At 41.2% G+C, this 23,919-nt stretch overlaps 1 protein-coding gene across 4 annotated transcripts in view; it reads left to right on the forward strand.

Moving 5' to 3' along the window:
• The window catches only part of PRXL2A (peroxiredoxin like 2A), a 71,227-nt gene extending 50,633 nt beyond the window's left edge, over nucleotides 1–20,594 (forward strand). For all 4 annotated transcript variants that reach the window (XM_040437375.1, XM_040437376.1, XM_040437374.1 and 1 more), the window contains 3 exons: nucleotides 7,174–7,314; nucleotides 9,824–9,988; nucleotides 20,063–20,594. In XM_040437375.1, the coding sequence (XP_040293309.1) occupies nucleotides 7,174–7,314; nucleotides 9,824–9,988; nucleotides 20,063–20,167 (411 nt within the window). In that variant the 3' untranslated portion in view covers nucleotides 20,168–20,594. The remainder of the gene's footprint in view (nucleotides 1–7,173; nucleotides 7,315–9,823; nucleotides 9,989–20,062) is intronic.
• The last annotated feature ends 3,325 nt before the right edge of the window (nucleotides 20,595–23,919 follow it).

Raw genomic sequence — 23,919 nt, forward strand, 5'->3', positions numbered from 1 at the left:
CTCCTGGAATAAGTCCCTTGTCCTGCGGGCATTGTGTACTGTAGCGTTGTCCTGTTGAAAAACCCAGTCGTTACCACACAGACGAGGGCCCTCAGTCATGAGGAATGCTCTCTGCAAAATCTGGACATAGCCAGCGGCCGTTTGACGCCCCTGCACTTCCTGAAGCTCCAGTGTTCCACTGAAGGAAAAAGAACCCCAGACCATTATGGCGCCCCTCCACTGTGGCGCGTAGAAAACATCTCAGGTGGGATCTGCTTGTCATGCCAGTAACGTTGGAAACCATCAGGACCATCAAGGCTAAATTTTTTCTTATCAGAGAATAGAACTTTCTTACACCTTTGAATGTCCCATGTTTGGTGCTCTCTTGCAAAGTCCAAACGAGCAGTTCTGTGGCGTTCAAGGAGACAAGGTCTTTGAAGACGTTTTTTTGTTTTTGAAGCCCTTCAGTCTCAGATGCCGTCTGATGGTTATGGGGCTGCAGTCAGCACCAGTAATGGCTTTAATTTGGGTCGAGGATCGTCCAGTGTCTTGACGGACAGCCAATTGGATCCTCCGGCTCATTGCTGATGAAATTTTTTTGGGTCTTCCACTTGACTTTTTTGTTCCATAACCCTCAGGATCATTTAAGAAATTCCAAATGACTGTCTTACTGCGTCCTACCTCAGCAGCGATGGCGCGCTGTGAGAGACCCTGCTTATGCAGTTCAACAACCCGACCACGTTCAAAAAGGGAAAGTTTCTTTGCCTTTGCCATCAGAACGTGTGACTACCTGACAGAGAATGACAATGAATCCACATCTTTGCACAGATTTGGCCTTTTAAACGCATGTGGTCCTAAAATTTTGATCAGCTGAAAAACAGCCTGTTTCAGTTTATTCGTTATTTTTATTAAATTGAATGCTCAATTTTTTTTTTATCTCACTCTTATTTCTTCTTGTTGCATGTTGAAGCTCTACTTGGAACCTTTTTAAGATCCAGCCATGCTAAATATGATTTTTTTTAAGTGGTCTTAAACTTTTGATCAGGACTGTATCTACCATTACTACCTCTTGAGGTGGAACTACTCTAACCGTAAGGGTATACTCACATAACCATGTGATGGCTGCTTTCAGAATCATTGCAGTCTATATTCCTATTCACATAACCGTTTTTTAATGGCCATCAAAAAATAAGATTCTATTTTGTTTTGTTATTTTGTTCTGTTTTCATGGACAGACAGCCCTCATACAATTCAAGCAAGACAATTTTAATGGCTGTTTATCAGAAAGGCATATGTGAAAAAACAGCTGTTAAAAATCAATAGTTCTACGATTTTTAATGAACTTTTCTTTTGTGTGAATGTAGCCTAAGTAACCCTACTTTTGGGTAGTGTACCTCTTGGTGAGGGATCACTGACTGCTAGACATGTCCCTATGATGTACTCAAAAACATTTTGTCCAGTTGACAGACTTCAAGAGAGGGAAAACATTGGACTGAGAGAAAAAGGATGATTGCTTCAACAAATTAACTGCCATCTAGACCATTCGGACCTAGCTGTTATGAGCAGTGGTTTTATAAGGGCATGTACAAATAGCAAACAGGCTCTAAACAACCTAGACAAGCCACCAGAAGAGAGGACCATTTGATCCACTGCTAATCACTAGCAGCTCTCACCCTAACTCTGGCCGGATCATTTCCAGATGCTAAGAAGAAAGAAACTTGGGGGTCATTTATCAAACTGATGTAAAGTAGAACTGGCTTAGTTGCCCATTACAACCATTCCACGGGCCCAGCTGCAACATCTGTGGCACAGTATACCATAGGGAACCTGTATGCCTCCATGCCCAACCGTATCTCATCCTGTATACAGGCTAGAGGTGGCACAACAAGGTGCAAGAGCATCCGTTGAATTGCACAGTTTTTCACACATGCTTTTGCTCTTAATGTAATAACATATATCACCATTATATTCAATTCCAACAACTCTTTCTTGGTGCGTTATTTTTTTGTCAATGAATACATATCACCTGAGCCACATGTATAGTCAGGTCCATAAATATTGGGACATTGACACAATTCTAACATGTTTGGCTCTATACACCACCACAATGGATTTGAAATGAAACAAACAAGATGTGCTTTAACTGCAGACTGTCAGCTTTAATTTGAGGGTATTTACATCCAAATCAGGTGAACGGTGTAGGAATTACTACAGTTTGCATATGTGCCTCCCACTTGTTAAGGGACCAAAAGTAATGGGACAGAATAATAATGATAAATCAAACTTTCACTTTTTAATACTTGGTTGCAAATCCTTTGCAGTCAATTACAGCCTGAAGTCTGGAACGCATAGACATCACCAGATGCTGGGTTTCATCCCTGGTGATGCTCTGCCAGGCCTCTACTGCAACTGTCTTCAGTTCCTGCATGTTCTTGGGGCATTTTCCCTTCAGTTTTGTCTTCAGCAAGTGAAATGCATGCTCAATCGGATTCAGGTCAGGTGATTGACTTGGCCATTACATAACATTCTACTTCTTTCCTTTAAAAAACTCTTTGGTTGCTTTTTCAGTATGCTTTGGGTCATTGTCCATCTACACTGTAAAGCGCCGTCCAATGAGTTCTGAAGCATTTGACTGAATATGAGCAGATAATAATGCCCGAAACACTTTAGAATTCATCCTGCTGCTTTTGTCAGCAGTCACATCATCAATAAATACAAGAGAACCAGTTCCATTGGCAGCCATACATGCCCACGCCATGACACTACCACCACCATGCTTCACTGATGAGGTTGTATGCTTAGGATCATGAGCAGTTCCTTTCCTTCTCCATTCTCTTCTCTTCCCGTCACTCTGGTACAAGTTGATCTTGGTCTCATCTGTCCATAGGATGTTGTTCCAGAACTGTGAAGGCTTTTTTAGATGTTGTTTGGCAAACTCTAATCTGGCCTTCCTGTTTTTGAGGCTCACCAATGGTTTACATCTTGTGATGAACCCTCTGTATTCACTCTGGTGAAGTCTTCTCTTGATTGTTGACTTTGACACACATACACCTACCTCCTGGAGAGTGTTCTTGATCTGGCCAACTGTTCTGAAGGGTGTTTTCTTCACCAGGGAAAGAATTCTTTGGTCATCCACCACAGTTGTTTTCCGCGGTCTTCCGGGTCTTTTAGTGTTGCTGAGCTCACCGATGCGTTCCTTCTTTTTAAGAATGTTCCAAACAGTTGTTTTGGCCACGCCTAATGTTTTTGCCATCTCTCTGATGGGTTTGTTTTGTTTTTTCAGCCTAATGATGGCTTGCTTCACTGATAGTGACAGCTCTTTGGATCTCATCTTAAGAGTTGACAGCAACAGATTCCAAATGCAAATAGCACACTTGAAATGTACTCTGGACTTTGTATCTGCTCATTGTAATTGGGATAATGAGGAAATAACACACACCTGGCCATGGAACAGCTGTGAAGCCAATTGTCCCATTACTTTTGGTCCCTTAACAAGTGCGAGGCACATATGTAAACTGTTCTAATTCCTACACCGTTCACCTGATATGGATGTAAATGCCCTCAAATTAAAGCTGACAGTCTGCAGTTAAAGCACATTTTGTTTGTTTCATTTCAAATCCATTGTGGTGGTGTATAGAGCCAAAAATGTTAGAATTGTGACAATGTCCCAATATTTATGGACCTGACTGTACAACATCCAGATTTGCCTTTACTTCCTTATAGGAACCAAGCATGTTGGTTAGGCATTGACCTGTTGTCCATAAAGTCATGCTGGTTATTAGATTATTCACTGCTATACAGGGAGTGCAGAATTATTAGGCAAATGAGTATTTTGACCACATCATCCTCTTTATGCATGTTGTCTTACTCCAAGCTGTATAGGCTCGAAAGCCTACTACCAATTAAGCATATTAGGTGATGTGCATCTCTGTAATGAGAAGGGGTGTGGTCTAATGACATCCACACCCTATATTAGGTGTGCATAATTATTAGGCAACTTCCTTTCCTTTGGCAAAATGGGTCAAAAGAAGGACTTGGCAGGCTCAGAAAAGTCAAAAATAGTGAGATATCTTGCAGAGGGATGCAGCACTCTTAAAATTGCAAAGCTTCTGAAGCGTGATCATCGAACAATCAAGCGTTTCATTCAAAATAGTCAACAGGGTCGCAAGAAGCGTGTGGAAAAACCAAGGCGCAAAATAACTGCCCATGAACTGAGAAAAGTCAAGCGTGCAGCTGCCAAGATGCCACTTGCCACCAGTTTGGCCATATTTCAGAGCTTCAACATCACTGGAGTGCCCAAAAGCACAAGGTGTGCAATACTCAGAGACATGGCCAAGGTAAGAAAGGCTGAAAGACGACCACCACTGAACAAGACACACAAGCTGAAACGTCAAGACTGGGCCAAGAAATATCTCAAGACTGATTTTTCTAAGGTTTTATGGACTGATGAAATGAGAGTGAGTCTTGATGGGCCAGATGGATGGGCCCGTGGCTGGATTGGTAAAGGGCAGAGAGCTCCAGTCCGACTCAGACGCCAGCAAGGTGGAGGTGGAGTACTGGTTTGGGCTGGTATCATCAAAGATGAGCTTGTGGGGCCTTTTCGGGTTGAGGATGGAGTCAAGCTCAACTCCCAGTCCTACTGCCAGTTTCTGGAAGACACCTTCTTCAAGCAGTGAGACAGGAAGAAGTCTGCATCCTTCAAGAAAAACATGATTTTCATGCAGGACAATGCTCCATCACACGCGTCCAAGTACTCCACAGCGTGGCTGGCAAGAAAGGGTATAAAAGAAGAAAATCTAATGACATGGCCTCCTTGTTCACCTGATCTGAACCCCATTGAGAACCTGTGGTCCATCATCAAATGTGAGATTTACAAGGAGGGAAAACAGTACACCTCTCTGAACAGTGTCTGGGAGGCTGTGGTTGCTGCTGCACGCAATGTTGATGGTGAACAGATCAAAACACTGACAGAATCCATGGATGGCAGGCTTTTGAGTGTCCTTGCAAAGAAAGGTGGCTATATTGGTCACTGATTTGTTTTTGTTTTGTTTTTGAATGTCAGAAATGTATATTTGTGAATGTTGAGATGTTATATTGGTTTCACTGGTAAAAATAAATAATTGAAATGGGTATATATTTGTTTTTTGTTAAGTTGCCTAATAATTATGCACAGTAATAGTCACCTGCACACACAGATATCCCCCTAAAATAGCTAAAACTAAAAACAAACTAAAAACTACTTCCAAAAATATTCAGCTTTGATATTAATGAGTTTTTTGGGTTCATTGAGAACATGGTTGTTGTTCAATAATAAAATTAATCCTCCAAAAATACAACTTGCCTAATAATTCAGCACTCCCTGTATACTTTTGCAGCTCTTCTTAAAATACTTTGAAATATTTTACATATTACCAGGGGTGGGATTAAAATTTTTAACAGGTTACCTACTCAACGGCGGACACGCAGCGTCACGACACATGTTAACATATACATACACCATATATATGCAACACACATACACATAAATACACCATATATACACTACACACACATACCACCCAACTTTTAAAAAGCCTAAGGAGCTACACTATGGAATGGAAGCACTCATCTCCAGCTGCCGCTGTAATTTTAACAACCAGATCTGGAGAACCTTAGGAAACTGGCTGAATCCCATGCCTGCATATCACAGATGTCACACTTACCAGACTGTAGTTACATGCTTCCAACTGCAATTGTATTTTTCTGTAGCCTCTAGTAGAATATACTGGATTATTTTTACTTATTGACTGGAATTAGAAGGGTTTCCTAATGCATAGTGCTCTTTTGTTCCAAATGAAATGTGTTTTTTTACCCTTTCCCCATTGAAATAAACATGCATGATTAACCAAGCAAAGTGTGCATGTTTATTATGGAGGGGGGAGAAGTTGCTATCTTAGGTGTATGGCTGGATTTTGTCTGGAAAACAGTTACTACTGACAGGTCTACCATGTTACAGGCAGGTATGGGGCAGAAGCAACACTACTGTATTTGAAGACCTCACCAAACAACTCTATATATAGATGTGTCCGTTCTTACCGGTCCACTTTGCTCAACATAACCTGAGAAGTCTGTCACAAGATGATCAGCTTTGGAAAAAAAAAAACTTGATTTTGCAATAATTTGTCAAGAGATGTCTATATTATATTGGGGTCGTTTATCAAACTGGTGTAAAGTAGAACTGGCCTAAATGCCCATAGCAACCAATCAGATTTTACCTTTCATTTTTGATAGCTCCTTTGGAAAATGGAAGGTGGAATCTGATTGTTTGCTATGGGCAACTAAGCCAGATCTACTTTACTCCAGTTTAATAAATTACCCTATATGTGTCTATATGCGACCACCTAGTAGCTGAGATATGTATTGCAGCCTGTTAAGGGTTTTGCTAGCACGATATTGTGTTGAATTTGGTTTTAGAGAATTTGGGGTCCTTAAAGCAATGGACCAGGAAATTACTATTAATAGCCATTCCCGAGGACAGGTTATCAATATTAGATTTTGGGGGTCCATAGTGGATGGAACTGGCAACTGTAGTGCTGCTCCCATTCACTTCAATCAGCCTCATTCACTACACAAATTAATGGAGCTGTATAGTTCTGGCCCCTCTGAAACTGCTGCATTGTAGGGGTGCTGGTGTTGGACCCCCACCAATCAGATACTGGCCATAAATAATAAAGTCCTGGACAACTCCTTTAAACCAAATTCAAGTAAAGGCAAGTATGCATACAATTCATCTTTTAGTGCTTGTGTTTTTTTTTTGTTTTTTTTGCATGTGCCATTATTTATATGGATGAAGAAGGTTTCATATCTGGCACATCATTATTTGCAGACGTACCAGAATAATGACATTTATTCCACTAGTATTCTATTATTAGAATTGCGGAAGCTATCATATTACTAAACTTCTTAAGCATTATTTCTCTCAATTCCTGGGATTATGCAAACAATAAGGCTCATCATCACAGGCATGTCAGAGATTTCTTCAGTGAGAAATGAGGCAATGGAATTAAGGTAATTCTTAACCTGAAAGCCTGGCGTGAACTCTAGAACAAAGTATGCAGCTGTGTTTAGAAGAACGTTTACTAAGGAAATGTAAGGTTACTAGTGAAACTGTATGTGTTTCCTACTTCAAGTCATGCATGTCTAACTCTATTACAGGAGGCCTCAGAGCTCTCTCAACTTAAGCCTGAGCTTGACCAGCTAGGAGTGCCACTCTATGGTGTGGTGAAGGAGAAGATTGGGACTGAAATCGAAGCGTTCCAACCTTACTTTAAAGGAGATCTTTTTCTTGATGAAAAGGTACTAATGTTTTCTTATTTTTGTGCATTTTTAATCACAAGTGTGTTCCCCATTTAAAGTAAAATGAACATTAAAGAGATTGTCTCACATTGTGTCCTTGTTCATAGACCCAATGAGCCAGATCACAATGTAAACAACAAATAGCTGTCCTAATTCAAGCGGACTAGAGCAAGCCTTGTATTACATGGACCGGCAATTATCTGAACGGTCGCTCAGTCATACTACATGGTGGCTTCAATCAGAAGAGGCTATTTTTATGCAACACTTATGATGCATTTACAATACATGCACCGGCCGAGCGGGCAGTTATCAGGAAGGGGTTGTTCTTTTTTTATAGCAACCTGATCCTCAGTGACGGAAAGAACTGCATTTACATGCAACAATATACTCCATTGCATGGGGACGAGGAAGGGCTACTGCCATCACTCGTACTCATAGAGATTTACTGTTTCTGGGCAGCAGATCCCTGTTTATACAGCACAATCTGCTGGCCAGAAACAATGATTTAATGGGTTCCAAAAAATGATTACATGAACCTTGAAATGGTTAACTTTGTGTAGATATTACTCCTGAACTGCCCTGGAGGTACTGTGTTGGGTAAGGGCATCTGTGCGACAGACACCTATTGAACAGTCCAATCAACAATACTCGCTCCACCTGTATTTCCACCTACGATCTGATTCAGAGCCTCACTTTGGCTCCACTCATATAAACTCTGTTCGGTCATGTCAGTCTTATTCAAATTTATACGTGAGATATAAATAATACTCACTCTTTAGAAGCGTGACTTGCACTTTTCCATTTCTTTATTCTTTATATACAATCATAGCTACAATGCTTCATAATTCTGAGACCTCTGAACTGATTGCTATCTCAAGCTGCGCAATGATTCGGGGGTCACGCCCCCTTACTCACATGAAAAACGCATGTATTCTGCACAGAAAAACCACATGTATTCCGTAACATGTGCAGGTGGCCTTAAGGTTGTCCAATCTCTAGTAGTATTGAGCAAATCAAAGTTCACAAAGTGGCCTTCGCTCCGAATTTCAGGTAAAAATTCAATTTGCAGTTAAGCAGAATATCCTCGTGCTTCATGGTAACAAATAAATTTTCCCTAAAATGGCGGTAAAAAAAAATTCATTTGTGTGTGAAGAGGCTGCGGTGGCCATCTTGATTGAAGATCCTGTGTGAAATCTTGTATTGTGGTGACTTATGACTGTCACCATGCTGGCCAGCGTGATGACGTCATCATGCACCCCACATTTCACGCTGGATCTTCAATAAGATGGCCACGGCGGACTGGGTAAGGTGAGTATTTTTCATTTTTTTATAGATTAACCCCTGACAGCCCTCAATGGTCATCTCAGATGCCACGATGAACGTGTCATCTGAGGGGTTCAATTACGGGGAGTGCCACAATAGTCATTACTTGTCATTGCACCCACAACTCACAAAAAATGTGCCTTGTTATGAAGTAATTCGTCACAAGGTGAATTTCTTTGTGAAATTCAGCAAAGCACTCAAAACAAAGTTTTGAGAACTTCGCTCATCTCTAGTAACCAGCAAAGGTGATTTGTTGTCTGAATACCTGTGCACCGAACCTTGACTGTCTACCGATTCTGCTCCTTGCTGCCTGCCCTGACCTTGGAACTGTGACCTGGACTATGCACATACTCTGCCTGCCCCGACCTTGGAATTGCAATTTGGAATATGCAAGTACTCAGCCTACACTGACTTTGGACTGTGTTCAGACTAAGTTTTTGCCTGAGTCCTTGGTGTTTCACACCAGTGACCCCCCCGAGTCAGCAGCCAACTACACCAGAACTACTCCAGAAGGTAGTGGCCTGGGTGGTTCCCTGTGGAAAAGACAAGATCTCTGTACAGGGGTTAAACGGTGGATACCAGGGAACCACTAAGACAATGCCCTTAGGTTTAGCCCAAAGTAAAACTGGCGATGATCTGACAGTGTAATACTGCTGCAGATTACCCGATGAATGAGCAAATGAGCTTGTTCATCGGGAAATCCAGATTTATAAACTGGCTTAAAAATCATTGCTTGCCTGCGGCAGATTCCACGATCTACTGCTGGAAAACAACTAGTTAGCATGGAGACCAGCGATGGCATAGCCATCGCTCCGCCCCAAACTGTAGAAGAGATCGCTCCATGTAATAGCAGTGGTCTCCTCCACTAACTAGCAGGTGATTGCCAGGAAGGAACCCTTCCCTCCTGACCATCGCTCTATGTAATACAGCCTTTATTTTCTTGACATGCGTATATGTTGCTGATTTAATATTGCAATATAATAAACTATACCGTTTTTTTTACTATCACCTTTTTGAAAAGTGGTGAGGGCAACGTCTAATTTTTGCCCAAAATCAGTGTGCACAAAATGCTGTGACTTTATGTCAGAAAACTGGCAAAAGTGGCATAATAATTTGCAGTTAGAGGTCCTCTATCCAGCAGATGGTATGCATAATTGTATCTATGTCTGTTCATTGTACTCTGCAGAAACGCTTTTATGGACCCCAGAAAAGGAAAATGATGTACCTGGGATTCATACGATTGGGAGTATGGCAGAATTTCCGCCGAGCCTGGAAAGCAGGCTATGATGGAAACCTTGAAGGAGAAGGCTTTATTCTCGGTGGGGTATTTGTGATTGGCTCTGGAAACCAGGTAATTCTTTTTTTTACAACTGTTATGGCGGATTTACACTGTATAATTGCACAAGATTCTCAGGAAGGAACGTTACTATGAATGCTCCTTCCCGATAATATGCCTATGTAAATGTGCTGCCGCTCACCTTATAAATGAGCAATACACTTGTTCATATGGTGAAATAACCTGTCATGTGGACACCTCAGTCAATGTCTTGTGGCAGCAAATTGTGCTGTGTCAAAATCTGCTGCCGAGAAACAATTAGGGTCATTTATCAAACTGTTTCAAAGTAGAACTGGCCTAGTTGCCCATAGCAACCAATCAGATTCCACCTTTCATTTTTGACAGCTCTTTTGGAAAATGAAAGGTGGAATCTGATTGGTTGCTATGGGCAAGTTTGATATATGACCCCAAATAAATTTATATGAGGACAAGCGATAGCAGTAGCCATCACTCGTCACCAAACAGTGGAGGTGATCACTGCATGTACAGTAAAGGCAGCTCTTCACCTCCACTGATGAACAAGGAAGGGTCCCTTCCTGATAACTGTCTGCTTGCTCTGCACGCCTATATGTGCCTTTATGCATTTGGTATTCTAGTTACATATATATTGATACAATGTCATTTGACACAAAAGGTAACATGGTTATTCACATCTGAGGTTGTTGTAGGACTGTGCAGTTCTCTCCACTTCTTCACACTGTTTTTCAGTCTGTAGTATTTTGTGCAAGCTCCTGAAACATTCACAGCCTTTTACAAATCTTGCAAAGAACACAGTTACATTTTTTCTGGACCCCTCCTGGCAGACTGATGAGGGTGGTGAGGGGTAAAAGGGTTAAGTGATGTATCACACCTGCAATAAAATATTCTTAGGATTTTTATGTACATTTTCTTCTCTGGTATTGCCCTCGGCTGCTTCTCATGTCATTGAAGATCTGGTCCTCCTCCTGCTTTCAGTGGTGAAATATGCTCAGCAGCTTCCCTGCTCCCTCCTTCCTCTCCGTACCAGAGTAGTGAGAAGCAGCCCAGATATCTTTCACTCAATTTTCCCCACTTCATGGGTTAAACACCACTCAGAAACAGATTCTCAGGTGGCCCATACCATTCATCACTTCCAAATAAGTGCCTGCCTGTTATCTACAATGTGATCTCCAAGTTGGAGGCTCGCCAAATTGTTTCCATTTCACAAGAAAACCTTACTTCTATCTTCCTACCGCAAAGAACCTTGTAGAAGGGGTGGGAAAAGAGGTTTCCCTTTACTACTCTAAAGCTGCTATTGTGGTCCGAAGTACCCCTAAACAGATTCTCAGAAACCTGATGGTTCCAGGGATTTCACTGGTCTAGGTTTTTTATGAACAGTACCTTTCTATCCAGCTTATGGCAGAAGGAATGGTAAATATCCATCAAGAGCCAGTTAAAACAAACAAAAAGACTTAGATAAGTAAGTAAATCATATATAGTATTAAAGTTATAATGCAGCCACTTGAAGTATTACGATGGGACAACATGGGCATAGTTCTGGAAAGGCTGTGCATATCTGCTCTTGATGGGTGGTAATCTCTATGGGAGTTACAGTGCAGGTCATATTGGTTGTTTCCAGGTTTTCCCAAAACAAATATAATTATCAGAAGAGCATTTTACAGCTTGAAGAAGTCAACAATTAACATTTAACAGTGATTTTTATTTTATTTTACAAGGCTATGCCCTTTTTTGTTCTTCTATTACTTCCTGTTCTATAGTACCATAGGTCTAATGTGCAAATGTAGCAGCTACTTGAGGGTGCTCGAGTGAAATTCTAGAAAACCAAAATTTGCATTTACTGTTAAGCTCATGGATTTTAAAAGGTATCAGTGAGTATTACAGAATGTTCAGAATGAGTACCAGTAATTACTGTATAAAGGCATTTCAGTTGGGTGATTGGGGGGGGGGGGGTTGAAAGCTCATTAACAAGTTTACATACTCACTATTCCAAATACACTTAAGCCACAATTACATGGGTCTACGGAGCAGGCAATTATTTGTAATGAACTCTTTGCTCCCGATAATTGCCTGCTTATCAGGAGGCGAGAGCTACATTTACATTTATCTTTACTGTATGGGGACACGTGATCAGTACTCCGATTGCTCTTCCCCATACAGATTCATTGTTTCTGGGCAGCAGATTCCTGTTTACACAGCACAATCAGCTGCCAGAATTAATGATGTAGGTGTCCGCATCAATGATGCTTGCACTAGATAAATGAGTGCATCAGTTGATCTGCATTACCTCCTATGATTAGCAAAAATAGTCAGCCTATGAAAAGGGATCTTAAAGGAGTTGTCCATTTTCTATTTCATGATAGCCTAACCTTAGAATAAGCCAACACTAGCTGATCAGTGGAGGTCTTATTCCGAGCACCCCCACCAATCAGCTGTTTCAGTGAAGCATCGGAGGATAGGCCATCACTTAGTACAAACTGGACAACCCATTTAAAGGGGGTTTCCCACAAAAAATATTCTACAGTTTTTAAACCAGTACCCAGATCTGAATACTTTTTAAATTGCATGTACCATATTTTTCGCCCTATAGGACGCACCTGCACATAAGATCCACCTAGGTTTTAGAGGAGGAAAATAAGAAAAATAAATATATTTTTCATCAGACCCCCAATCAGATCTCCAAATGTTAATCAGACCTCAGATCAGCCCCTCAATGTTAATCAGAACTCAGGTCAGACCAGCAGACTTCTGATCAGACCCTCAATGTTAATCAGACCCCCGAACAGACCTCAGTTCAGACCTGCATTGTTAATCAAACCCCAAAACAGATCTCAGATTAGACCCCCAGTGTTAATTAGACCCCAGCTCAGACCCCCAATCCTCCATAATGGAAGCGCTGAGTAGTATTCGCTCCATAAGATGCACTGACATTTTCCCCTTCACCTTTTATAGGACACTAACTACAGTAATTTTGTATAACCGCTGAGTTATTCAATGAGATCTATCTATATGGTGCCACCTGCTGTTTGCTCTTTCTCCAATTTCTCTGTCCTCCTTACTGAGGTGGACATGCATGCTTAGTTCCATCCTTCAAATGGCAATAGTTGCAACAGACAGGGCACACCCCTTGAGCTACCAGATTGAAATAAATCTAACAGATCAATTGGAGCAAAGAATGGGGAGATCCCTGGATCCAGGTGAAGCATGTTAGAAATTGGCTGCAGCAACACAAGACTTCTTGAGACAACTTCTTCTTGAGAAGATTCTTTCATTTATTCAGAGATAAGAGCAGCAAGACAGCAATTAAATAAATATAAAAGTCAGGCAGAATATGCATGATGTAGATGGAGGTGTGAAGCAGTAGTAGAAAAAAGGCAGCGCTGTATGTGTATATGTCCCCAAATACACTTTTTTAAACAAAGGAATAATTAGTATATAATATAGGTTTGCTGCAGGAGTTAATGGTGACACCTAAATTACATCATTGCATCGTTATTATACATAACATGTGACCTCACAGACACTTTACTATTCATAACCATTGACGCACCTAAGTTGCACCTCCAACATCAATATGCGTAATGAAGACTTACGCCTCTTTATACTTCATGGTAGTTAATTGGCTTTTTCTAACACGTATAAGAATGAATATCTAATGTATATTTTACCTTTGATCCATCGTCCTCTGATTCTATTATCCTTGAAAGTGTTTGTTTGCTATAAACTAAAAGAAGCTCTGGAGAACATAAATATGTCACTAAGACTCCATGATCTCATAACTAGCTAGTCCTGAACAGAAAACATAGGTTTTAATTGATCACCTAAGGACCTCTATGTTCTTAGCAACAGTACATCAGTATTCAAGGTGACTCTTTAGCTAAGCTTTAAGTTAGAAATATAAGATGTCTGACCAAGACAACATGGCTGACCATCAGATCTAATCCTGATTCTCCAACAAAGCACAGGGCTGTTTCTAGCTCTGTTAGAAAGAGATTATCATGTCCTTTATGATATTTGATTTTATTTTACCTTAATTATGGGATAGCCCTTTTAAGTTTAAGGTTTGTTTGTTGTTTGTTCTGTTTTCTTTGACTTTATATGGTTTAAACATTGTTTTATTTGCTATCTGATCGAACTGGTGAAAATAATGTAAGTGCAATATTTATAACAAAAAATGTAGCTGTATAGGTTTATATACCTAGAGTGTTTACTGATTTCTGTATTGCTTCTTTTATTTTCAAGACTCTTGTGGCTCACAAGCTCTGTGCTCAGTGGACCTTCTTTGTGAAGCATGATCTATGTGTTTGTGTCAACTGTCCTCCCTCTCACACTGACATTACTGCCATAACCATGTGAAGCTTTTTAGCCTTTCAGATTTAATTAAAAATCCTACTAATTATTTAATGAACAGCAGGAAAAAATTGGGGGCTCCAATTTCTCCTAATAGACAATTTATTAAATTGTTTTTCCTGCCTTAGTCATGGTAATGAACTTGAGCCACAAACATGGGCAACAAGGTCTTCATATACTTTTTAGCCTGTAGAAGCCAAAGATTTATTTGGCTTTTATGTCAGGAGTCAGAGGAACCCTATAATCCAAAACTTGTAGCAAAGATCGATAAGTAAAAAATCCTCTACAAAGTTTATTTGCAACCAGGGGCGTAGCTATAGGGGGTGCAGAGGTTGCAGTCGCTACCGGGCCCAGGAGCCTGAAGAGGCCCAAAGACCCTTGTGCCACATAAAAAAACACTGGCATTATAGAAAGTGCATGCTGGTCAAGTTACCCTTCTGGCTGGAGGGAAGGGGTTAGGCCAAGAATTTGGCATGTCAGGAGTGAGGGTGAGGTTTTTGTCTCCGGCAGTACGAAGGCTATGTGCTTCCCTGCCCCTGGCCAACAAGCACTGAGGGAAGGGGGGGCCCAAGCTGAACTTTAGCACCAGGGCCCATGAGCCCATAGATACGCCCCTGCTTGCAACCATTAATTATCTATACATAATATTAACATATAATCATGGTCTAGAGGTTGCCAAAATCCTTTAAAGAGGACCTTTCATACCTCTCCTGATAGGTCTATTTACTGAATTGTATACCCTTTGAAATAACAATCCTGGAGCATCTTTCTTGTAACTTTACATGGTGTTGTCTTCTGTTTTTCCTCCTAGACATTTTTTTTATAAATTGACAACTGGATGTCACCATTTCTCTTTTCAATGGGGTGCATCCCTCCATCAGTACTGAACAGTATCAGAATGTGTAGGGACAAACCCCTAACTAGTAACACAGTTATCAGCTTATTCATAAATTTGTAAGGGCAACAGCATGACTGAGAGTTATAAGTAAATATGCTCCAGAACTGTTCTTGGGGAATGAAGTCATTTAGTGAAACACACATATCAAGGGAGGTGGCAGGTCCTCTTTAAGGGCATCTGCTGGGAAATTGGTTTCTTCATTATTGTTCTTTGGTACTTTAGGGTACTTTCACACTAGCTGCAGGACGGATCCGACAGGCTGTTCACCCTGTCGGCTTCGTCCTGCCGCTATTTCGCCGTGCCGCCGGACCGCCGCTCCGTCCCCATTGACTATAATGGGGACGGGGGCGGAGCTCCGGCGCAGCACGGAAGTTCGCTGTGAGAGGCCGCCGGACTAAAAAGTCGGACATACAGTACTTTTAGTCCGGCGGCCTTTCGCCGTGCACTGCCGTGCTGCGCCGGAGCTCCGCCCCCGTCCCCATTATAGTCAATGGGGATGGAGCGGCGGTCCAACGGCACGGTGAAATAGCGGCAGGACGGATCCTACAGGGTGAACGCTAGTGTGAAAATAGCCTTACACAGTTTTACAGTAAGGAGATATTTGACATTAAGCAATTTCAAATAAATTTCTCCAAACTGGAGGAAGCTATAAAACCTGCATATTTAAATGATTAACTTCTATAAAAGCAAAAAAATTGCCTTAGTGCAACAGTTAAAATGTCTGATGTAATTAGACACGCCTGTTTCATTCCACTACCTTTTTCCTATATTCTACATTTGCTTGAGGCTTATTTGTTTAGTATAGATCTAAAAGGTAATGAATGGGAAAATGGTTGCTACTTAATTGTTCCTCTCGTGGTCTCTAACACTAAAATAAAGCCACTATCCAAAGTGGTTACATACAAATATCAGAATGGCAAATCCTTCAAAAGTTCACTTTTTTATTCAATACAAGTTAAAACCATAATACTTGATTAATAATGGTTAACACAAAACCAAATGTCAGACTGGGAGTTAAATTCATGGGGATTGAGTTAGTGCGTCCATCGGTCAGACGTGGGGATTGGGACAGAGACATACTGATAGGGAATTTAGATTGTGATCCCTATTAGGGACAGCTTGATGCGGAAAGTGTAAAGTGCTGCGGAATATAGAAGCGCTATATAAGTGCATAAAATAAATAATAAATAAATACATTCGGACAGGAGAGTGTTAGAAAGGGATACGTGGTGGATCTTTAATCTGAACACATCTAATCTGAATGGCCTTAACCTCTTCTGGACACATGACGTACCGGTACGCCATGTATAGTTACGATCACCGCCGGGCGGTGATCGGAATCCGGTTGCCTGCTCAAATAATTGAGCAGGCACCTTGGCTAAATGCGCGGGTGAATCCCGTGACCCCACGTGTCGGCGATCACCGCAAACCGCAGGTCAATTCAGACCTGCGGTTTGCGGCTTTTACCTGTGGTTGCGGCGGTAATCGGGCGTGCCATCGGGTCCCCATGCGGCTGTAGGGGGGACCCGATGGCATGGAAGGCAGCGCGATGCCTTCCTTAGGCATCTGTTCTGCCTTCCGGTGACGAGCCTGTGAGATCCAGCCCCCTGGATCTCACAGGCAGGAAGCTGTATGAGTAATACACACTGTATTACTCATACAGCCAATGCATTCCAATACAGAAGTATTGGAATGCATTGTAAAGGTATTAGACCCCCAAAAGTTGAAGTCCCAAAGTGGGACAAAAAATAAAGTGAAAATAAATTGAAAAAATAAAGTTTTCCCCCCCAAAAATTTAAAGTTTCAAGTAAAAATAAACAAAACCATAATTTCCCCCAAATAGAGTAAAAAAAAACATAGGGGGGGGGGGGGGAGTATACATATTAGGTATGGCCGCGTCCATATCGACCGGCTCTATAAACATATCACATGAACTAACCCCTCAGATTAACACCGTAATAAATAAAAACTGTGCTAAATTAACAATTTTTTTGTCACCTTACTTACTTTACAAAAAGTACAACAAGCGATCAAAAAGGCGTTTGCTCACCAAAATATTACCAATCTAACCGTCACCTCATCCCGCAAAAATGAGCCCCTACCTGAGACAATCAACCCAAAAAAAAAAATATGGCTCAGAATACGGAGACGCTAAAACATCATTTTTTTTGTTTTAAAAAAGCTGTTATTGTGTAAAACTTACCTAATATCTATACTTTTTTTATATTTATGTATCGCCGCGTCCGTTTCGACCGGCTCTATAAAAGTATCATAAAAGTATCACATGACCTAACCCCTCACATGAACACCGTAAAAAATGTAAAATAAAAACTGTGCTAAATAAACCATTTTTTGTCACCTTACATCACAAAAAGTGTAATAGCAAGCGATCAAAAAGTCACACGCACCCCAAAATAGTGCCAATCAAACAGTCATCTCATTCTGCAAAAATCATACCCTACCCAAGATAATCGCCCAAAAACTAAAAACATTATGGCTCTCAGACTATGGAAAAACTAAAACAATTTTTTTTGCTTCAAAAAAGAAATTATTGTGTAAAACTTACATAAATAAAAAAAAGTATACATATTAGGTATCACCGCGTCCATGACAACCTGGTCTATAAAAATACCACATGATCTAACCTGTCAGATGAATGTTGTAAATAACAAAAAATAAAAACTGTGCCAAAACAGCTATTTCTTGTTAGCTTGTCTCACAAAAAGTGTACCCTAAACTAGTACCAACAAAACTTCCACCCTATCCCGTAGTTTCTAAAACAGGGTCACTTTTTTGGAGTTTCTACTCTAGGGGTGCATCAGGGGGGCTTCAAATGGGACATGGTGTCAAAAAACCAGTCCAGCAAAATCAGCCTTTCAAAATCCATATGGCATTCCTTTCCTTCTGCGCCCTGCCATGTGCCCGTACAGCATTTTTCAACCACATATGAGGTGTTTCTGTAAACTATAGAATCCGGGCAATAAATATTGAGTTTTGTTTGGCTGTTAATCCTTGCTTTGTTATGGGAAAAAATTGATTAAAATGGAAAATTTTCCAAAAAATTTAAATTCTGAAATTTCATCTCCATTTGCTAATAACTCTTGTGGAATACCTAAAGGGTTAACAACGTTTGTAAAATCAGTTTTGAATACCTTGAGGGGTGTAGCTTCTTAGATAGGGTCACTTTTATGGAGTTTCTACTCTAGGTTTGCATCAGGGGGCTTCAAATGGGACATGGTGTCAAAAAACCAGTCCAGCAAAACCAGCCTTCCAAAAACCGTATGGCATTCCTTACCTTCTGCGTCCTGCCGTGTGCCCGTACAGCAGTTTATGACCACATATGGTGTGTTTCTGTAAACTACAGAATCAGGGCCATAAATATTGAGTTTTGTTTGGCTGTTAACCCTTGCTTTGTAACTGGAAAAAAAATATTAAAATGGAAAATCTGCCAAAAAAGTGAAATTCTGAAATTATATCTCTATTTTCCATTAATTCTTGTGGAACACCTAAAGGGTTAACAAAGTTTTAAAAAAATAAAATATCATTTTCAAAATGATCCAAACATGAATTAGACATATGGGGAATGTAAAGTAATAACTATTTTTGGAGGTATTACTATGTATGATAGAAGTAGAGAAATTGAAACTTGGAAATTTGCAATTTTTTACAAACTTTTGGTAAATTTGGTATTTTTATATAAATAAAAATAAAAAATCTTGACTTCATTTTACCAATGTCATGAAGTACAATATGTGGCAAAAAAACTATCTCAGAATGGCCTGGATAAGTCAAAGCGTTTTAAAGTTATCACCACTTAAAATGACGCTGGTCAGATTTTCAAAAAATTGCCTGGTCCTTTAGGTGAAATAAGGCTGTGTCCTTAAGGAGTTAAAAGGGTTGTCTCACTTCAGCAAGTGGTATTTATTATGTAGAGACAGTTAATACAAGGCACTTACTAATGTATTGTTATTACCCATATTGCTTCCTTTGCTGGCTGGCATTTTTTCCATTGCATTATACACTGCTCAATCCCATGGTTATGACCACCCTGCAATCCAGCAGCGGTGGTCATGCTTGCATACCATAGAGGCGCCTGCCTCTCTGGTGGCTGGAACCATGGGAGTGCGCATAGGTTGGTGCCTTTTTCTATAGTGTTCATGCTCATCCACCGCTGCTGAACTGCAGGGTGGTCGTAACCATGAAAATGAGCGGTGTATAATGTGATGGAAAAATGAATCCAGACACCAAATAAAGCAACAGAATCATTCATAATACATTGGTTAGTGACTTTTATTAACTTTCTCTACAAAATAAATGAGCTATTTGCTGAAGTGAGACAACCCCTTTAAATGAACAACTACATTACGGTTGCTTTCTGTAATATTGATATGCTATGCTTCTAATGATACAGGGATATATGTGATCTTTCTCCTGTGAATAAAATGTGGCGTTATTCTATTTAACACCCCTTATAGCCCATTCTGCTCTTTTCTCTTCCAATGGTTCTTACACTACATGCCTGGCATTTTGGATCAATGTGTCAGCCTACCCCTCCTTGTCTTAGATATTGTACATCTCACTTTCCTCCTCGTTTGCTGTCACTTCATCTTCGTACTTGGGGATATGGTCTATCATATACCTTTTCCCCACTTCTAGTATCCACCTTTTCTCCCTAGTAACAGTACTCACTCTACTTGGAATACTGCTAAAAGAGGCCATTGTTTTCTTTAGCACCTGTAGTACACATAAAAAAGTCACATTGTTATTCAATACTAAAATAAGTTCAGATGTAAGGTATGGCCGCTAAGATCGAGTGCAAATGCCACAGCCTTGATTTTTAACTTCTTGCATTTTACCATTTTCAGGGAATTCTCCTTGAGCATCGTGAGAAGGAATTTGGAGATAAAGCAAATTTGACGGCTGTCCTTGAAGCTGCTAAAAAGATAAAGAGGAAGAATGAAGTCCATTAAAGTTGCAGATAGTTTTCCACATAAAGTAGTGTGTAGCATATTACAATTAATATGAGATTCTATGGGTGATATTCATTTTTAGCTGTTAAATGGAACTTATTTATTGTTCTGATGATGGAAGCAATGTTGGGTTTTTAGCCATGATTGTGCATAAGACAAACTGAGGGATGCAAAGTGCAAAGGAAAAGAAGAGGAGTTGATGGTAACAATCAATTTGATTGCCTCTTTCATTTTCAGAAGGAGCACTGAAGTTGGAATCTGGCTTCTATAGGCAGCTGCTCTACTTTTCCATTGCACAGGATTTTTAAGGGGTATTCCCATCACAGACAATGGGGACATATCGCTAGGATATGCCTCCTTTGTCTGATAGGTGTGGGTCCCACCTCTAGGACCCACACCTATCTCGTAAACGCAGCCGGTAAAGTGAAGGAGGGTGCACCGCGCATGCGCAGCTGCCCTCCATTCATTTCTATGGGGCCGCCGAAAATAGACGAGCGCTGGCTCGGCTATTTCAGTCGACCCCATAGAAGTGAATGGAAGCGGTAGCCACACAAGAGCAGTGCACTCCCATTCATTTCTATGGGAATTCCAAAAGAAGCCAAGCATGCTGCTCGGCTATTTTCAGCAGGCCAATAGGAACTCTTGGTGGTGGCCAGACCCAGCACTGCCAGCCACCACTTTGCCGGCTTCGTTTTCAGCTCATTTACAAGATAGGTGCGGTTCCCAGCGGTGGGACCCACACCTATCAGACAATGGGGGAATATTCTGGCGATATGTCCCCATTGTCTGAGATGGGAATACCCCTTTAATAAACCTGTCTAGAAATACTTCCAGCTTATATCTTTCTTTTCCCTGTCCCTACAGTGTTGTCTTAGTTTTGAACACAATATGTGGTTCAATTTTTTTTGTTTACTAATTCTACTTAATTTTGAACAGTTTGGTTAATATTTTTATGCAATTATTTGTTTCTAATATCACTTCAGATACAATAAAGATTTTTACCTCTTTTTAGTTAGTGTACCTTCCTCTGCGATGATGCAAATAAAATCTTAACCAAGTCTACACGTAGGCTGTGGCTAACTAAACACTGAGTCAGGCATAGTACTTAGCTCTACAGCGCTTAATGTGTACATTTGGAGATATGATATGATGCCATTGTCTGACCATCATTTTGAAAAATCAACATGAGCAATCAACTGTTAGCGGTAACTGATCACTCCTCCTCATACTATGGAGGAGAGGGATGCATGTAATATCAGCAGTGTCCTCCGCTGACGAGCAGGTGATTGCCGTGGCGGAACGCTTCCTTCCCAACAATCGCCTGCTACATCGCTAGATGTAATACAGCTCTTAGCTAGTTTAAGATTAGTCTTAAATGGTCACTGCCTTCTCACACAACTTTGTGTAAATCAAAGTGCAATGGGGGGCGTTAGAAGCTGAGAGGCGATCGGCGGGAGGCCCGTGTGTGGAGCAGAGCGGCCATCTTGCGACAGGACGGAGCACGCCCGCAGGCGCAGTCAGTGTGCTACAGAAGTCCCCGGATAGCAGCCGCATGGTGCGCTTGGTGGAGGACCAGTGCCACGCATAGAAGGACTGACTGAACGGCCATCCCGCTCTCTGGTAAGCGTGGCAAGTGCACAGGAGCGGGGCTCCCGGCAATGGGCCTAAGTGGGAGTGAAGCAGGGCGGCTGGATAAACAACAGAGACGGGCCCTTATCATACTCTGAGGGGCTGTGCAGGATTCATAAATAGAACTTAATACCAGCAACACGCATTAGGTGGCTCAGAGATCCCCACCGTGACATAGGCCAGCCAATAATCCACCAGAGGCCTTGGCTTAAAGGGCTCCTTACACCTATTGACCCTATCCGCATGCTCATTGTGTAAGGACTCTCTCTAGACCTTCCTCCTGGCTAAGGACTGTGTCTTCGGCAGTTATATACAAAAACAGATTTTCTCCTATAAGTACTTATGGGCTGCAAAACTGCATCATCGGCAGGTCTTACTCCAGTGAAGGAGTTAGTAGATAACACGAGCCAGACCAACATGGAGGCAGAGCAGTGTACGTCTGCAGGCTCTGAGGCACATGCTGATAAGATAATGACGGCCATTGCAGCGTGTCAGGCAGTCCTGACCACAAAGATTGACCATTTGCAGAGTGATATCAACTGTCTGCGGCATGACATGGACAAAATGAGAGATCGTACCAAAGAAGTAGAATGTCGCCTGGGCGATGTGGAGGATTCTGCAAATGTCACCTCCGCAGCCACTAGAACCTTGCAACAACAAGTTAAAATCCTAATGGCTCGTGTGGAAGACGCAGAGAATCGCAATAGGAGGAATAATGTCAGGATCTTGGGTCTGCCTGAGCACGTCTCCGGGAGCTCAGGATTAAATACGCCATGATATATCCGGCCAAGCTGAGGATCCAAGAGGGAGACAGATCCAGGTTTTTCCAAACTCCGGAGGAGGAGGCTGAGTGGATCGATAAACAGCATCCACGATGAAGTGTGGCGGCGTAAACTGCAGGGAACTCTCGCAAGTAACTGACGCCCTTGGTGGGCCACTGATTTAACAGTCCTGGCTGGTTGAGGACGTTTCCTCATTCTTTTTGTAGTTGCGTCTGTTAGTGTAACTGGCAGGACTGTTTTCAACATTGTGATATACAGTACAGACCAAAAGTTTGGACACACCTCATTCAAAGAGTTTTCTTTATTTTCATGACTATGAAGGCATCAAAACTATGAATTAACACATGTGGAATTATATATATAACAAACAAGTGTGAAACAACTGAAAAGATGTCATATTCTAGGTTCTTCAAAGTAGCCACCTTTTGCTTTGATTACTGCTTTGCACACTCTTGGCATTCTCTTGATGAGCTTCAAGAGGTAGTCCCCTGAAATTTTTTCACTTCACAGGTGTGCCCTGTCAGGTTTAATAAGTGGGATTTCTTGCCTTATAAATTGGGTTGGGACCATCAGTTGCGTTGAGGAGAAGTCAGGTGGATACACAGCTGATAGTCCTACTGAATAGACTGTTAGAATTTGTATTATGGCAAGAAAAAAGCAGCTAAGTAAAGAAAAACGAGTGGCCATCATTACTTTAAGAAATGAAGGTCAGTCAGTCAGCCGAAAAATTGGGAAAACTTTGAAAGTAAGGACTATTTGACCATGAAGGAGAGTGATGGGGTGCTGCGCCAGATGACCTGGCCTCCACAGTCACCGGACCTGAACCCAATCGAGATGGTTTGGGGTGAGCTGGACCGCAGAGTGAAGGCAAAAGGGCCAACAAGTGCTAAGCATCTCTGGGAACTCCTTCAAGACTGTTGAAAGACCATTTCAGGGGACTACCTCTTGAAGCTCATCAAGAGAATGCCAAGAGTGTGCAAAGCAGTAATCAAAGCAAAAGGTGGCTACTTTGAAGAACCTAGAATATGACATATTTTCAGTTGTTTCACACTTGTTTGTTATGTATATAATTCCACATGTGTTAATTCATAGTTTTGATGCCTTCATAGTCATGAAAATAAAGAAAACTCTTTGAATGAGAAGGTGTGTCCAAACTTTTGGTCTGTACTGTAGGTTATCCTTATTGACAAGGGTTAAGTTCTACTTAGAGTTAGATAGTTCATTTTCGTATTCAATACTACTGATGGACTCAAGTTCTATGCTAAGTTATGTTCTAGCTAGATAGACTGTATTTTTTAGTCTATAAAGCACACGTTTCTGGTTAGGGTATTGAAGCTTAGA

The sequence above is a fragment of the Bufo bufo genome, chromosome 6 (genome assembly GCF_905171765.1).
Source record: "Bufo bufo chromosome 6, aBufBuf1.1, whole genome shotgun sequence".
Taxonomy (NCBI): domain Eukaryota; kingdom Metazoa; phylum Chordata; class Amphibia; order Anura; family Bufonidae; genus Bufo; species Bufo bufo.